Source organism: Betta splendens, chromosome 6 (genome assembly GCF_900634795.4).
Source record: "Betta splendens chromosome 6, fBetSpl5.4, whole genome shotgun sequence".
In the NCBI taxonomy this organism is placed as follows: Eukaryota; Metazoa; Chordata; class Actinopteri; order Anabantiformes; family Osphronemidae; genus Betta; species Betta splendens.
This window is the reverse complement of record NC_040886.2, coordinates 640,617-657,561: the sequence shown is the minus strand read 5'-3', so window position 1 is coordinate 657,561 and position 16,945 is coordinate 640,617. Positions and strand designations below refer to the sequence as shown.

The following is a 16,945-nucleotide window of genomic DNA, read 5'->3' as shown; positions in this document are numbered from 1 at the left end:
TTAAAGTGACCATAGGGCCCCACTTTGGTAGAAAAAAGGATTTTGGGCCCCACTCCGATGTAACCGCAAGGACACACACACACGCACACACACACAAGCAGGGGTCAACTAGGTGGCAGGACACATTAGGACATTAAACCACACAGACACAGAAGAGCTCGCTCCACCAGCTGTTCACATTACACTCTCTTCAGTGAACAGGCCTCTGTTTCTCGTCTCCTTCAGGCAGATGCAGTTGGTGAATATAAAGCTTTTATCCATGTAAACAGGTTTAATCATTGGCATTACAAACACTGTGGATTATAGGTGGTTTTAACATATAACTATAGCTACAACTTGTTAGACTCAGTTATTCATAGTTCACTATTTTGCTGTATTCATCAAATGGCAGTGGTTCATTTATTTTCAAGCTTTGGTGCATTAGTGATTATTTACCTACTGCATTTATAATGGTTGCATATGTTAAGGTTAATTGGCAAAGGTGTTGTTCAGCGCCTATGGTCAGGTGAATGTCTTTGGTCTCCGACCTCACCCTGAAAACATCAAACACATGATGATTAGAGGCTGCTCCTTACGCTGACATGCAGTGCTGTCTATTCACAACCCCAGGTCTAATAATATTTTTTTATTCAGACTATAATTATATAGTTTTATGCACATGAGGGTGCAGGACACTAGTCTGATGACTATGGCTTGATTGAGTGTGTATGTATTTATATCATTGTCTCCTCTGGTCCTGTGCTCTTCTATCGGTCCTGGAGCTGCATGGTGGCAGCTGGCTTGCCTGGCTGAAGCTGCTGTGGTAACGTCCTGTTGTGGGAATTGTCTTTGTCTGTGTAATGCAATTAGTGCATTAGTTTAACGTTCCAGAGCTCATGGACAGAGTCTGACTCTCTCATACTGATAAGCAGACAGAGATGTTGGATTCAAACTGGGGATTTTTACTACTGCCGTTAAGCCTGATTATACTGTAAGCAGGAGGAGCATTTTACTGACTATGTCTGTAGTGTTTGCCAGGCACAGACTCTATTTGATCTTTGTGTCACCTATGACACAAAGTCTGTAACTTACTGCATCTGTAAATTACTTGTCTCTCAAACGACCTGTCGCTAATGCGATGTTTTGATGACAAAACAAATGTGATGCTGATGTGTGTATTTTCCACAAGTTGGAGACACATGCAACATAACAACGATCCAATGAGGTTTAGAGTTACGACCTTATCAACTCCGTCTGACCATCCGTCTGCGGGTGAAACCCTGAGGAGAGAGAGAACACATAAAAGCAGCACAAAACTCCGACCATACTGCTGATACAAATTGGGGCCCCCGGTCTGAGAGAATGTCCTTGGTGAAACACGTGCATCTTAAACACATGGTCCACTAATAAAAGCGCTGTCTCCTTAGCAGTAGGCAACTTTGCAAGCGGGATGACAAAAATCGTTTTAGAAAAACAACAATAGTCAAAATGGTTGAATTGCCCCCTGATACCAGTAATCCCGTAATAAAGTCCAGAGCTATGTGCGACCAAGGCCGCAAAGGCACGGGTAGGGTGGCGCAGCAGGCCGGCCGGTGGCCAGTGTGGGGTCGTATTGCAGGCACAAACCTTGCAGGCCCCAATCGTTGAGCAATGAGAGCAAGAGTCCGGGAAATACCAGGATGACAGGTCAAGCAAGAGTCGTGCCCCCACTCTTGCCTGCCAGCAGAGACACACTGGCACAAATAGAAAACAGTCCGGAGCCCCTGTAGTTATCGGCTGGGAGTGCCGAAATGTCCGGACGCGCTCCTCGAGATCTCAGCGTATGACACCGACCACCATTCGCGGCAGGATGGTGTCCTCTTTAAGAGCAAGATCTGAGTCCGATAAGTCTTCAAATTGACGGGAAAGAGCGTCCGGCTTAACGTTCTGGGCACCTGGTCTGTAGGACAAAGTAAAGTTAAAACAAGCAAAAAACAAAGCTCAGCGAGACTGTTGGGCATTTAGGCGGCAGGCAGTCTCCTGTGACCAGTGGCGCCACTCTTCACTGAAGTGCTAACTTTACTGCTAACAGTTCCCAGTTGCCCACATCGTTATCTCTCTAAAAGGCACATGGGTGAACCTTCCCATCGCTGCTCTGCTGCTGGCACAGGACCGAGCTAGACGCGTCTACCTCCGTGATGAACTGACAGTGAGGATCCAGCAGACACAGGATGGGAGCAGAAGTGAACAGTACTCTCAGTTTATGGAAGGCTGACCGCGCCTCCTAAGACCACGAGAACCGAGTCTTAGTGAATGTGAGTGCATTATTGAAACCTCGGATAAACCTCTGATAAAAGTTTGCGAACCCCAGAAGGCGTTAAGCTGCTTGCGGTTCTTGGGTTCAGGCCACTCAGCCACTGTTGCCACTTTGGCTGGGTCCATAGTCAGACGACCAGGCTGTAGCAGGAAGCCTAAAAATGAGGTGTTGAATACCATTCACAATTTACCAAAATACGCTACACCTGATCTGGCACTCCAAGCCCAGCCTACAAGGAGTGAGGAATAACAAAACCCACCCGGCGTCACATTTACTTATTTCTTATCTTATACCTCATTTTTTTAGTAACCAGCTATTTTATGTTAATAATTATCATCATATTGTTTTATGCAATTCCCTTTTGTTTTTCTGTCTGGGTCTGAGCGTGTTTGGTAGTTATGACATTTGAGTGAATGTCTGAGTTAAAGTTATTCAATTTATTCATATTATATGGATTTGAAGTCAGTTCAGGTCAGTTATAAGTCACAGTTTGTTTGGTTTCTTCATTGTTGTTTGTTTTGGGCTCAACGTTCAAGTTCAACGTCACACCAGTGATTAGCAAAAAACCTTATTGAACTACAATTAAAGTGAAAGTATTCAGAGGCACCGCATCAACATAAGATGAGAACCTTCTGATAGTGAAGGACAAGTCAGTGACTCATTGTACAATGTGCATGGACGGTGCATGAGTCATCGTCTGTGAACTTCCTGTTTCTCTGGATACTGCAACGTGCTAAAGAGGGGATTTCTCTGTGTCCAATGGGTAATTATCCATCTAATACTGTCCTCTCATGTCCTTGTAATCGTGTCTGTGGGCCTCTTGCTTTATCCTTGAGACAGAGAACAGTCTTTATCATTATTATCATCAGCAGCAGCGGCAGCAGCAGCAGCAGCAGCTCTCACACAAAGCCAAGCTGGTGTTCTGGAGCGTGTGTACAGCATATTATACTGTACTACAGACTACACAAAGCCAGAGAGAGAGTCACAATGTCATTACATCTGTGTCACAGCAGCCTAGAGCCACATAGAGTCCAGGAAACACACACAAACCTTATTACTAAACAGTCTCTGGGTCAATCCTTTGGATTGTGTTGTTCGATAAATACTTGAAGTTTGCCTTCATTATCAATGTCTGTAGTTTGATTTAATACTCATTCAAACATTGTGGTTCCTGCGTTAGCAGTGATTTTTAGTTAAGTTTAGGTTCTAAGCTTATGTTACTCGTTACTCGTCAAGACAGTGAGTACCTTTTGTGTGTAATAAATTAAATGTTAACCTCAGTTTCTGTTGTTGGGTCGTGCAATTGGGGTCTTCACTCTTCCCTTTCCCCTGTGACCCGGTCAGCGGATGCAGTCAGGTGAGCATTAAGTTTCAGTGTAGAACCAAGTGTTTTAGGTAGTGCGACGTGATCGCAGCTGTGTGCAAGTGTGCACGTAGGCCGTAGCATCGTAGTTCCCCACTCTGTCACGAGCGTCCCCAAGCTCTGTGAGAGGTATATCTCCCCGCTCAGAGCGACCGTTAATTCGGTCCTCCGGCTCCACTGCATCTCCTCTCCTGTCCCCTGTTCCCGGTCAAGCCCCGCCGGTTCTGAACTGATGGGGGAGTTTGTAACACAATTTGTCTTGTATGCTTAATCAGAACAAAACAAGACATGCATTGATTCATCACATTAACATTTATAGCACACTAGTAGTAGTATTCTGAGTTACTTTGTGGTCCCTAACATTCTGTTTAGCTCCAGCAGTGGATGCTGTGCTAGTTGGTACCTTACACCTCTGTGTTAATGAACTTTGTACCTCCCTATAAACCGTGTGACAGTGTTTTATGGTCACACATAACCATTCATTTTATTAACAGCTTCAGTTCAGCTCTGTCAAACAGTAACAGCTCAGTGCTTTTGTACTCAGACTAGATCGCTATTAATTCTGTACTACTACAGGCTGTAAGCACGGTTACGGTCAATGTTGGTTTCTTTTATCTATAACCAAGCTCCTTCTCCAACCCAAACCCTGAAGATCTAACCAAGCCATCTATGCACTACCTACACCAGTATAGGCCTGTAGTCCCTACAACAGCTCAAACTAAAGGACACTTTTGTCTTCCTGTGTTTTCTTCAGGCCTTTTCATCAACCCCAACCCACACAGTTACCAGACCTGAGGATTTGTTTTTTTCAAGTTATATTTAGTATGTAATAAATTCAACCCAGTTGATTGTTACGGTACAATGACATTTGTGTTTTTTTTCGCCTACCACAGAACGTTTTGGCCAAGGCGCTGTTTGACAATGTGGCAGAGTCTCCAGATGAGCTGTCCTTTCGCAAAGGTGACATCATGACAGTGTTGGAGCGAGACACCCAGGGCCTGGACGGCTGGTGGCTCTGCTCCCTTCACGGTCGCCAAGGCATCGTCCCCGGCAACCGTCTGAAGATCTTGGTCGGCATGTACGACAACAAGCAGCAGGTCACGCCTTCCAGCCCAGATCCAGCTGCTTCCTGTCCTGCATCGCACCCGTCTCACAGCATCTACACCAAACCAACAGCTTCTATGCCATCCACCGTTGCTACTTCTTCATCTGGATTTGCAAACAAACCCCTTTCCTCAGCTCAGTATACGTCTATGCACCAAGCATACTCCATCCCCAGCCCTGCACAGCCCAACTCCGACTCTGTATATATGATGCCCCCCTCCCATGGACCCAAGTCAAGTCCCCAGAGTATGTACCAAGTCCCTGCTGGCCCCGGTGCCCCCCCCCAACAGTCCCAGCCAGCACCCCCCAGCAAAGCTATAGCTCTATCCCAGAGACAGTACCAGCTGCCTGCGCAGGACATCTACCAGGTGCCCCCCTCTATAGGACCAGGACCAGTCCAGGGCCTGACCCCAGCCGTGAGCGCAGGGGTTGGGCAGGATGTGTACCAGGTGCCCCCCTCCCTGGATAAGAGAGGCAACAAACCAACGGGCAAGGTAAGACAACACACACACACACACACACACACACACACACACACACACACACACACACACACACACACACACACACACACACACACACTTCCTACTATTGTCACTGGTATGTATGCGTCTATTGGTTGTCTGGGTCTGTCAGTGATCTACAGGACGTCCACTGATGTCACACAGTCGACTATGATCAGTTCAGTGGGAATCATGATGAAGCTGTACTGTTAACAAAGGACACCTCTGCTTCCAATGTATATAACCTGATGCACAAAGAAGCTGAGTTTGATGAGTTGAATTGAGACGAGTTGAAGTAGATTAGTAACTAATTAATCTCGTGGACGTTTTCTTTGCTCAGTAAAGAACATATTTTAGTAAGCCATGAAATACACAATAGTTTTTTTAGGAATCTCATAGCAGCCTCATGAATTTTCAAGCTTCCCATCATAGAGCTGGAAACAAACTGAGGAAGAATATTGAAGCATGGTTTGGAGAAATGCTGACATGTGGTGCATATGTGGAACCAGTGAGTGAAGAGGATTGTTAATAATTCAGCTGTGATGTGTTGTCGGGTGAGTAAACACAGGCTGTGTGTGTGTTTCTCTGGAGGCAATGAAGCCATATGTGTAAGCACAGCTCAGAGTGTGTGTATTGATTAGGAGAAGTTGGGCCCAGCTGCTTCCCTGCCTCTATGTGTGGATCTAACTGATAATAAATGAACACGCAGGCACTGTAAATAGGAATGTTGAGTGTCCTGCACCTGCTAAAGCAGCCTTGTTAGATGTGTAATGTAAAATAATAAGTGATAATATTAAACATATTAATCATTTCATTATTATTGTCTCAGTTATATAGTCTATAGGTATTGTCTTTTATAGGCTAAAATTTATACTATAAATTATTAGTCTATAAATTATCTTAATACATAATGGAAATATTCTGCTTATGTTTAAACGTCTGTCACTGTACTATTTACTTGCCTACATCTCTATAAAAACACACAGTGGAAACTGAGATGTGGAGAAAAGTTCAGTGTTTGCTTGGATGCAATGAAGGAACTGAGTCAAGCAGGCCCACCACTGTGGTCTACTGCACCTTAAACGTTTACACCAGGCTGAGGCCAATGTAGGCGGCAGCAGCGATGATGGGAATTTCAAGCTTCCTCCAAACAACCTCACCACAAACTCTTTTTATGTGACCGTACTGTTTACTGCAAGTCACTTCTTTGTATTCTTCACGACCTCAGAGGCTTGGTTACAAATAATTAAAGCTACACTGAGTAAAACCTTAAATCTGAGCCACACGTACTGTAACTGCGTGAAGTGCAGTACAGAGTGAATTGATTGAGTGCGGCTCTGTTCAACCAGTATGTTACAGGAGCATTAATGCTACATGCAAGTTGAACTGTGATAAATGCGTCTGTGCAGGGAAGTATAGTCAAGTAGGTTTTGGTTTAAGTGTTTTCCATATGAATGTAAAAGCAGGTGCAAAAAGCCATCTTGTACGTTGGTTGTTGATATTATTATTATTATTATTATTTTCTAACTCTGTTTCAATTATGGTCATTTCAAAAGCTTGGATTAGAATTTATAAAAGGAGAGTAACTTTGACAGGACTGAATGGTTTTAAACATGGAGTCAGGTTTAAATTTGAATATATATTATTATATATTGATTTACTGTATAAGTAAGAGTTTGCTAAGTGGGATCTGTATGCGTCTGTGACATTTGTTGTTGTGGCGCTCTTTAAATCGACTGAACTGAATTAAATTGCATTCACCAGGGGCCTCATGTAGGAAGGGTACTTACGCACAAAAACCTGGGTAAGATCTACAGTAGAGGTACGGTAGCTCCCTGGCTGGCATACTTTTTACAGCTATTGGTCCACTACAGCTATTGGCGTCCACGCCACCAGCCACAATCAGCTGCTAACCACAGGGTGCCAGCCATGGGGGCGGGCACCAGAGGGAGCTGCAGACTGGTCGGGTAGTGTACCCATGCCAGCTGGTGGGTGATCAGGGCAACATTAAAGCACACTTTGCAGCAAGAGCCCGTTTACCTGATCAGAGCCATTGACTGGACACAGCGATATAAAAACACCATCTACCTTTATGTAGACAATATGAAATATATAAAATATATATAAATATAGGGGCGTATCACGGGAGGAGTCTGCTACTCAATCAAATGCACTCAATTCTGCGTTGATTAGGATGTACGAAAAAAACATGGTTACATTCATACTTAGTAGAGGTTGATACATCTGTACTTACGCAGTTTTCTGGATTTACACCGATTTACTTATGCCAAGTTTAGTAGGAAATCTATGTTTTTGTACATGAAGCCCCAGAACTTTTATGTGCCAAAAGGTGCCAAAAGTGTGCAAGATGTGCAAGAACTTGCGTAGATTCCCTACTAAACTTGGCGTAAGTGAGAGGGACATGATGCTGTGCGAGAACGCAAGACTCTACGTGAACAGCGCGAGAAATTCAACAAGGCCGCGCAACACCAGCAGTGAACAACAGCTCGATAAACTATCCGCCAATAAATATATATAAATAACTACCTCATCCTGCGGACAACAATCAACCATCTTACCATTCTGAATAACACAGAAAATCATCGACGAGGGAAAAAGGACAGGGCTCCAAACAAAAGATCCCGTCTGTCTGACTTCATTGACGCTAGCTCGGCGGATAAAAACATCATGGAAATCCTGGAGTCTATAGAGAGCGACTCCCTGGAATTTAGCCAGCAGCAGGTGGTTTCTTTCGCCACCAAGAACGAGGCCCTGAAGGGACGGTGCAGTCCCTGACAGAGGATGTGGCTCAGCTAGCGGCCGAAAATAAAAAAATAAAAGAAGGCATCATCGATCTGCAGGCCCGCAGCATGAGGGACAACCTGGTGTTCTCGGGGATTCCAGAACAGGCGGAGGAAAACGCGGAACCACTGTTAAAACTTCCTTAAACAACAGATGAAGCTTCCAGCGGACGTAGTGGACAACATAGCGTTTCACCGTTCCCACCGACTCGGAGGAAGACGACCGGATGGCCAGCGCCCCCGACCCATCGTTGCCAAGTTTCATGACTTTAAGCAGAAGGAACTGGTTAAGAGCCGGGGCAGACAGCTGAAGGGAACCGACTACAGCGTCAACGACCAGTTCCCCAAGGAGATCCTCGACCGCCACCGCCGACTGTTCCCCATCCGTAAGAGGTTCATGGCAGAAGGCTGCAGAGCTGTCATCAGCGTCAACAAACTGTACATCAACGGAGAGCTCTACCGGGACCGGGAAGCAACTCTGTGGCTGTACTAGCAGATGGTATAATATATAATTATATAATGTATCGTTCAAACTCGTTCTCTCTCACAGATGTTTTATTTAAATGTATATTGTCATTCTAATGTCACTCACTCCACAGTTTGCAAAGTGCTCATCATGCTTAATCACTCACTTTCCTTCCACTTTAATTTTCCTTTCCTTTACTCCTTTTCCACCACCTACTTTTACTCCACACTGTGTACATCCCTCTCTTCTGCATTCTTTTTCCACGTAGTCAGCCAGCCATGTATCCATCCAGCAGGCACACACAAACATCTACTGCACAGGCACAACATGTGCACACACATGGACAACACACAACTCAGAATACACAAGTACTCATGTTCAGCCACACACCTAAAGTCTGTCACACTACATACACACAAGACTAGTGATCCACAGCAGTCAGGTAAGATATGACACTACTGAAGATTGTCACTTGGAATGTACGTGGAATCAATAGGAAGGGGAAACGATTTAAAATATTTAAACCCTACAAGCAGACATTGTTTTACTACAGGAAACTCATATTCCCAAAACTATAGATTACACTCTGGCATCAGCAGAGTTCCCACATGCTTACTTAGCCGGTTACAATTCTAAACAAAGAGGGGTCGCCATCCTGTTAAGTAAAAAGATTAACTTTATTCATAATGATACCATTGTAGATCCAGAAGGGAGATATATAATCATTAATATCTTGATAGGAAACATTGAACATTGCACAGCTAATGTGTATGGTCCTAATGTTGACGACCCCTCTTTCTTTCACAGCTTCTTCATGTCATGTTTCACGCCGTGTTTTGTTGTCTCACCATGTCCTGTTTTATTTTTGTTAACTTCCTGTTTTAGTCAGCTGTCACTTACCGGCTCCCAGTATCCACACCTGTCAGCAATCTGTAATCAGTACCAGTATATAGCCTCCACCTCGCACAGACTCCAGTTGCCAGATTGTTAGTTTCCGTACTCTTTCCAGCATCTCTTGTATAGCTTCTCTTGTTTTGACCCTGATCGCCTTGACCATTGCTTCCTGCCTGAACCTCGTGTGTACCGCTGCCTGTGAGAGAACCGTGACTGATTATCTGACCGTGAGTTTGTCTTATAACTGCCTGTACCTTTGCCGAGACTGCCCGTGTAACGAACCCTGCCTGGATATTGGATTAGAGATTTCCTGCTCCCTTGTGTACTACTTCACTGAACCCTTTTGTGTATGACCTGGACCGCCTGACCCTGCCTTGTCAAATAAACCTGTGTCTAATCATCATCGTGCTTCTGTGCCGTGCATGTGGGTCCGACACCTGCCCAAGTCTGACACTTCACATCACTGTCTGCTCACTCTGGTTCCAAACTTATAGTAGGAGGGGACTTTAATTTAGTATTTAACCCAGAGTTGGACAGGCTAAGCAAAGCTGTGAGCAACAGGAACTGGCAATCAGTACAGACCTTAAAACAGTACATGGATGACGGTCTCTGTGACACATGGCGTTCTCTTCATCCTACATCCAGGGAATACACCTTCTTCTCGCCAGTTGACCACTCTCACTCCGGTATAGATTATATTTTAGTAAATAACTCAGTCTTACAAAATGTCTCTGACACCAATATTCACTCTATCACAATCAGTGATCATGCACCAATGTCCATTTCGTTGATTAAGACAGTCACACCATCAACCAGGAATTGGAGGTTTAATACATCATTACTCAATGATCAAGACTTCATCAGTTATGTCAGGAGAGAATGGAAAACCTTTATGAAATTCAGCGATACACCGGGAACCTCACCTTGCGTCTGGGAGATTGCGAAGGCAGTTATGCGTGGTAGAATAATTTCATATTCATCACAAGAAAAAAGGACATGCTACTTGAATTAGAATAAGAACAAAAAATAAAATCTCTAGAGATTAAATATGCTGCCTCTCCAACCAATGATGTCCTAGAAGACCTAAGAAATCTAAAAATCTAAATAATATAATTGATCGCAAAAGTCAGTTTCAGATAGATCAGTTACGCCAGGAGAACTTTGACCATGGTAACAAATGTGGTAAATTTTTAGCCAAGCAATTAAAATATAAAAAAGGAAAACAAATCATTCATTCAATAACAATAATAAAAATGAAAAAAAAGTTATACCTTTAAAAACTTTTATCAAGAGTTATATATGTCCCAAATAGATCCATCCACCTCATACTTAGTTCCTCATGGGAACGATGGGATGGGCCCCACTCTGCTCGTGTAGGGGTGGTGGACTGGGGGTGGGCCCCACTCTGGGCGTGGGAGCATGTCCTAGCAGGCTCCCTATGGACCATAGGTACTCGGGCTCCATTCTCTCAGGCAGACCCTCCCACTGGGAGGAGTGTTTGCCCCTGGTTCTTATGGGGCGGACAGAGTTGACCCCCGGTGGCCCACTCTGACCTCGGGTGCTGTCTCTGTGGCTGCTGCAGCTCTGCCTGGGGGGCTCTGTGTGGGCGGCTTGGGTCGCAACACCTGCCCTCCTGGAACTGAAGGTGTGTGGGCTCCCTGGCTGCTGGGATTCCTTCCTCTGCTGAGCCCCTCACATCACCCTGGCTTCCACAAGTGGCATTGTTCATGCACCAACGTCTGCCTCAGCCTTTGGGTGAACAATGTTAAGCTACAGCTTTACTAACCTTGTAGTGGGACACTCAACACTTGAGCTGATAAACACGATTTCTAAACCCAACTGTAAGTATTACTGATACTTATCACTACCAATTTAACTGACATAAATGTCAAGTCATGTTTATATTTTATTTGCATATTTATTGTGTGTTTATAATTATTTGATTGTTAATGCGGACCCGGAACAAAGTTTGTGTTCCGCCGGGCATTTTTGCTGGTACACGAGTGAGAAGCATGTGGAGAGAAGTGAAGGTACAAGCAGGCAAGAAAGTAAAGGTTAAGCATTTATTTTGGGATTTTTGATGATTCGTAACCATTCCCTCTGGGGTGTGCAGCCAGCGAGGTACGTTTATTTTGTGTTTGGTTTATGTCGTGCATTTATTTATAATTCTGTTTGTCTCTTTAAAATGTGATGTTTTACTGTACGTCATAGTTCGACGGTGGATTTGTTCGGACGTAAGGAGCAACAAGTGCTCAGAAGGAAAGAATAAATTCATCTGTGATGATAAAGAACTGCTTCGTTGTCTCATTGGAGGGAGTGATAGTCGAACTCGGTCTGCAACAAGCCGAAGCGGACCTGCAAGACTCCGTCGTCGACAAGCATCTCAGATAAGCTGTTATAAACGTTAAGGACAAGGACTGTAATCTAAGTTACCTTTGGACATTTAAGAGTAATCGTGATATTAGTATTTTGAAGTTCAGTGTTGTTATTGAAGGGTCGGTCAATTAAGTTCAATTAAGTGCCACAACTTGTTACCTTTTGTATGGTTTGTGAATTTGTGTTGTTTACCTTATGCAAAGGAAATATGTAGAAACCATAACTTGCTAATTCTTCGCGGTTGTTTTAACACTGCTAATTTAATCCTGGTAAATTCTATTTTGACTTTTACGTAGTTTCTAAGATGTCTCAGGCAAGCAAAGACACTGAGAGTGCATTAGCTGGTTTAGAGCAAGAGGTAGACCAGTCAGATGTTCCTCAACCAACAACACTATCTAAAGAGCCTCGAAGGAGTGAAAGAGCTCGAACATTAACTGAAAAGGGAAAAGAACTTCAGAAGGAAAAGCTAGAAGTTCTTCTGCTACGCTTTGACAGTATTTATGAAAGATGGAGAGCTCTGACCAAGGTTGCTAAGAAATCTGTAATGAGTCAAGATCCCAGTGAAATTCTACAGGAACACATTAGCAGCGTTCAGAAAGAGGCATCAGAGCTGAACAATATTTATGATGACTACAGAAGAATTGATAGTCCAGCTCATGACATGCGTCGTAAGATGGACAACTGTACATCAATTACTGAAGTAGTGGTTCAGAACGCTCAGTTGCAAATTCAAGGAAGAGAAGAGCAGATTATTTGGCCTAATGCAAAGTCAGTATTTGCATCTTCCATATCCAGTGTTTCACCACCTGCTTCAAGTCGTTCTAAGATTAATTCTTTGCGCTCTGATACATCTTCAGTCAAAAGACAAGAAGCTGCTGCTGAGTATGCAGCCACACAAGCTGTCTTAAAGATTATGGCTGAGCAAGAGTCATATCAAGAAAAACTACAAAAGCTTGAGGTTGAAGAGAAGTTGATCATTGCAGAACAAGAAGCAGCTGCATTAGCTTGTCATCTGCAAGCGGAAAAGGAAGAAACAGAGCGTAGAATAGAAAGGGAGAAACAAAAATCCGCTCTCCAAAGGAAACAACAAGAGGAGAACGCCGCAAGAAGGAGGTCAGTAGAAAACTTAAAAAGAGAACTTGAGCGTTTGGAGGAATTGAAAAGGCTGAATGCAGCCAAGGCAAAACTTCAGGTTTATGATGAACACGAGAATGATCAGGTTAAGGGTTTGCAGCAAATAGCGCAGAACTTCCTATTGTCATGCAGACTGTCAGTCAGATTAAGCAAGAACCACAACCACCAAGAGTTGTGTTCTCTAATAGTAGTCCAACACAAAATGAAACAGGAGCACTTGTGAAGGTTTTGGCTGAGGCTATGTCAGCAAACAGGCTCCCTATTCCAGAACCTACCGTCTTTTGTGGAGATCCACTTAGGTTTGTTCATTGGAAGGCATCTTTCGAGACTCTGATTGAGCAGAAAAACATTCCAACCTCAGAGAAGATCTTCTTCCTTCAGAGATATGTTGGAGGAGCAGCACGAGAGGCTTTGGAAGGTTACTTTCTAATTGGTTCAGAAGAGTCATATGAAGCAGCTTGGAAGTTGCTCAGTGAACGATATGGACATCCATTTGTAATTGCAAAGGCTTTCAGAGACAAATTATATTAATGGCCAAAGGTAGCTGCAAAGGAAAGTGCTGAGTTAAGGAAATTTGTGGACTTCTTGCACAGTTGTGAATGTGCTATGGCTCACAATGAAAGTCTAAATGTCCTTGATGATGGAATTGAGAACCAGAAGCTGGCAGCTAAATTACCCGACTGGTTAAGCACCAGATGGAACAGAAAGGCCACAGAATATCAATTGGAGCATGGGAGATTCCCGAAGTTCAGTTATTTTGTGACATTCCTTTCATTAGAGGCCAGTATTGCTTGCAATCCTATTACATCTTATCAAGCATTACGGCAGACTGAATCTGATAAGGTGAGGATTAAAAATCAGACATTAAGTAACTCCTAAAACCCAGACCATAGGTTCCAAAATATTCACAACCAATACCAGTGAGAGAAACAGAGTCACCTGTCTGTTCTGTGAGAAAGTAGGGCATGGTGTACAAAAGTGTTTCAAATTACTGGACAAGGCAGTTGCTGACAGAGTCAAATTCATTCGAAGTGAAAATCTATGCTTCGGCTGTTTGAGCATTGGCCATCAATCTAAGAAATGTACCAATCGGATGGTCTGTGAAGTCTGCTCAAAACGTCACCCCACGTGTTTACACGAAGATCGCTCAAACCGTGAACAAGGAGCAAAGAGAGAACAATTCAAAGGAAGAGTTAGCACTAAAGAATCAGCACAACCAAGTGTCAGTAACGAAAGCACGTCCAACAGAGTTGTACAAGATGGTAACAGTGTACAGACTTCAGCCATAGTCCCGGTGTATGTGTCTTCACCAAAGGATCCAAACAAGGAAGTTCTTGTTTATGCTCTGTTAGATTCACAGAGTGATTCTTCATTTATTCTTGAGGAAGTAGCAGATGTTCTAAACATGGACACAGAACAAGTCAGACTAAAATTGTCTACAATGTCATCTAAAGGGACAATTGTAGTTTGTAAAAGACTCAATGGTCTACAGATAAGAGGACTAGACTCCTCTAAGAAAGTTACAGTGCCAACAGCTTATACTCGGGAGTTCATTCCTGCCAATCGGACTCATATTCCAACTCCAGAGACAGCTCAGGCATGGCCGCACTTGGAACATCTTGCAGCACACATGGCTCCACAGAAGGACTGTGCAATTGGTCTAATAGGTTATAATTGCCCACAAGCATTATTACCTAGAGAAGTTGTATGTGGAGAAGAAAACCAACCTTTTGCACAGAAGACTGACCTAGGTTGGAGCATAGTGAGCTATGTTGCGCCGTTCGAGCACCATGGTGATGATATTGGAATAAGTCATCGCATCATTGTAAAGAGAGTGATGCCAGAATCCACACCTACAGCTAAACTTAAGAGTGAAGTTCACTATGTGTGTAAGACTCAAATCAAGGAATTGACCACTCCAGACAATGTAATTAAGATCCTAGAATCTGATTTCAGTGAAAGAGATGTGGAGGAAGCAATACTTTCTCAGGAAGATTTCCACCTTTTGACCAAGCTGAAGGAGGGAATCATGCAGAAACATGATGGTCATTATGAAATGCCCCTGCCTTTCAAACAAGACAGACCAAACCTGCCTAGCAATAAAGCATGTGCTGTTCATCGGTTGTCATGCTTAAAGCGCAGATTCAAGAGAGACCAGAAATATCACACAGACTATAAGAACTTCATGAAAGACCTCATGGCTCGTGGTGAGGCAGAAAAGATCACAGATGAGGAATTGAACAACGAACCAGCCTGGTATATACCTCATCATGGTGTATACCACCCTCAAAAGCCAGGGAAGATACGAGTAGTCTTTGATTGCTCTGCAAGGTTTCAAGACACTTCCCTGAATGACCATCTTCTTACAGGTCCAGATCTTACAAACAACTTGGTGGGAGTTCTTTGTAGGTTTCGTAAGGGACCCATAGCTGTCATGTGTGACGTCGAACGCATGTTTCATCAGTTTCATGTTAAGACTGAAGACCAGGACTACTTAAGGTTCTTATGGTGGGAGGATGATGATCTGGAATCTTCACCATCAGTGTTTCGAATGAAGGTACATTCGGGGCAGCCTCCTCACCTGGGTGTGCCAACTTTGGGTTGAAGCATTTAGCTAGTCAGTGTCAGGATCAGTTCAGTGAAAGCACTGTTAAATTCAAGCTTGAAGCTTGTTGCTTCAAACTGGCTCACTGGCCCAGATTTCTTGTGGGAAAGGGAGCTACCCACAAGTGAAGTGAAAGTGGAAGAAGTCAGTGACAATGATCCAGAACTCCGAAAGGTGCAGTTGCTCAAAACCAGTGCAAAGGAAGACAGGACATTGTTAGATCTTTTGACAAAGTTTTCTGACTGGAAAAGAGCCATTAAAGGTATTGCTAGTCTTAAGCGCTTAGCTCAACAGATTAAAGGACTGAAATCTAAGCTAAACGAAGCCACAAATGTTGAAGAAAGACAAGAAGCAGAACGCTTCATTATAAAACTAGTCCAAAGAGTAAAGGTTATACCTTATTTTTAGGTATATGCTATGCCTGTATGATCTTCAAGAGTTAAGTGAAAGTTCGATTGTTCAGTGAAATCCCAAACATTGTGATTTGGTGGGAGTTTAACTGACATAAATGTCAAGTCATGTTTATATTTTATTTGCATATTTATTGTGTGTTTATAATTATTTGATTGTTAATGCGGACCCGGAACAAAGTTTGTGTTCCGCCGGGCATTTTTGCTGGTACACGAGTGAGAAGCATGTGGAGAGAAGTGAAGGTACAAGCAGGCAGGTTAAGCATTGAAGGTTAAGCATTTATTTTGGGATTTTTGATGATTCGTAACCATTCCCTCTGGGGTGTGCAGCCAGCGAGGTACGTTTATTTTGTGTTTGGTTTATGTCGTGCATTTATTTATAATTCTGTTTGTCTCTTTAAAATGTGATGTTTTACTGTACGTCATAGTTCGACGGTGGATTTGTTCGGACGTAAGGAGCAACAAGTGCTCAGAAGGAAAGAATAAATTCATCTGTGATGATAAAGAACTGCTTCGTTGTCTCATTGGAGGGAGTGATAACCAATATCAATAATGTGTGAATATGGAAGTTGTGATGTTGTATGTCATGGCTTTTATTAAGTATTATTAGATTATATATAACAATGCATATGTGTATGTATATGATATATGTATATGTTTGTATGAGTGCATGCACATACCTTAACACAATTAATGGTATTAATATTAATTTAAAAGGTAAACCACAGTACAGCAGTTGTTTAAATGTTGATGTGTCTGCCTATGGTACATCTCTGTTTATTTATTTTGCACCAAATGTTTGCTTAACTGATTTGCTTGGTTTCAGTAGCTGGTTGCACCTACAACAACCACCCCCCCTTGTTCTGTTCTGCTGGACAGAACAAAAAAAAACATGGGACTGACCTTGCGCCTGCGCTACGACAGTCCCGACAAAAAATAAAACTTGGAATAAGTTTGAATCTAGAAAACTGTGTAATTACAGATGTATCAATCGCTACTCCTACCATGATGCGC

The 16,945-nt window shown here is 43.2% G+C and overlaps 2 protein-coding genes across 4 annotated transcripts in view; both read left to right on the top strand.

Annotated features, from left to right (window-relative positions):
- Positions 1-16,945, top strand: part of bcar1 (BCAR1 scaffold protein, Cas family member) — a 56,632-nt gene that overhangs the window by 32,283 nt on the left and 7,404 nt on the right. For both annotated transcript variants that reach the window (XM_029154813.2, XM_029154812.3), the window contains exon 2: positions 4,532-5,236. In XM_029154813.2, the coding sequence (XP_029010646.1) occupies positions 4,532-5,236 (705 nt within the window). The remainder of the gene's footprint in view (positions 1-4,531; positions 5,237-16,945) is intronic.
- On the top strand, positions 5,258-16,439 carry LOC114857898 (calponin homology domain-containing protein DDB_G0272472-like). 2 transcript variants are annotated; one of them, XM_055509953.1, is made up of 2 exons: positions 5,258-11,527; positions 11,618-16,439. In XM_055509953.1, exon 2 carries the CDS (start codon positions 14,010-14,012, stop codon positions 15,519-15,521), a length of 1,512 nt encoding a protein of 503 aa, XP_055365928.1. In that variant the 5' UTR covers positions 5,258-11,527; positions 11,618-14,009; the 3' UTR covers positions 15,522-16,439. The 2 variants fall into 2 exon arrangements, with proteins under 2 accessions (XP_055365928.1, XP_055365929.1); XM_055509954.1 differs by having other exon boundaries at positions 5,260-11,527.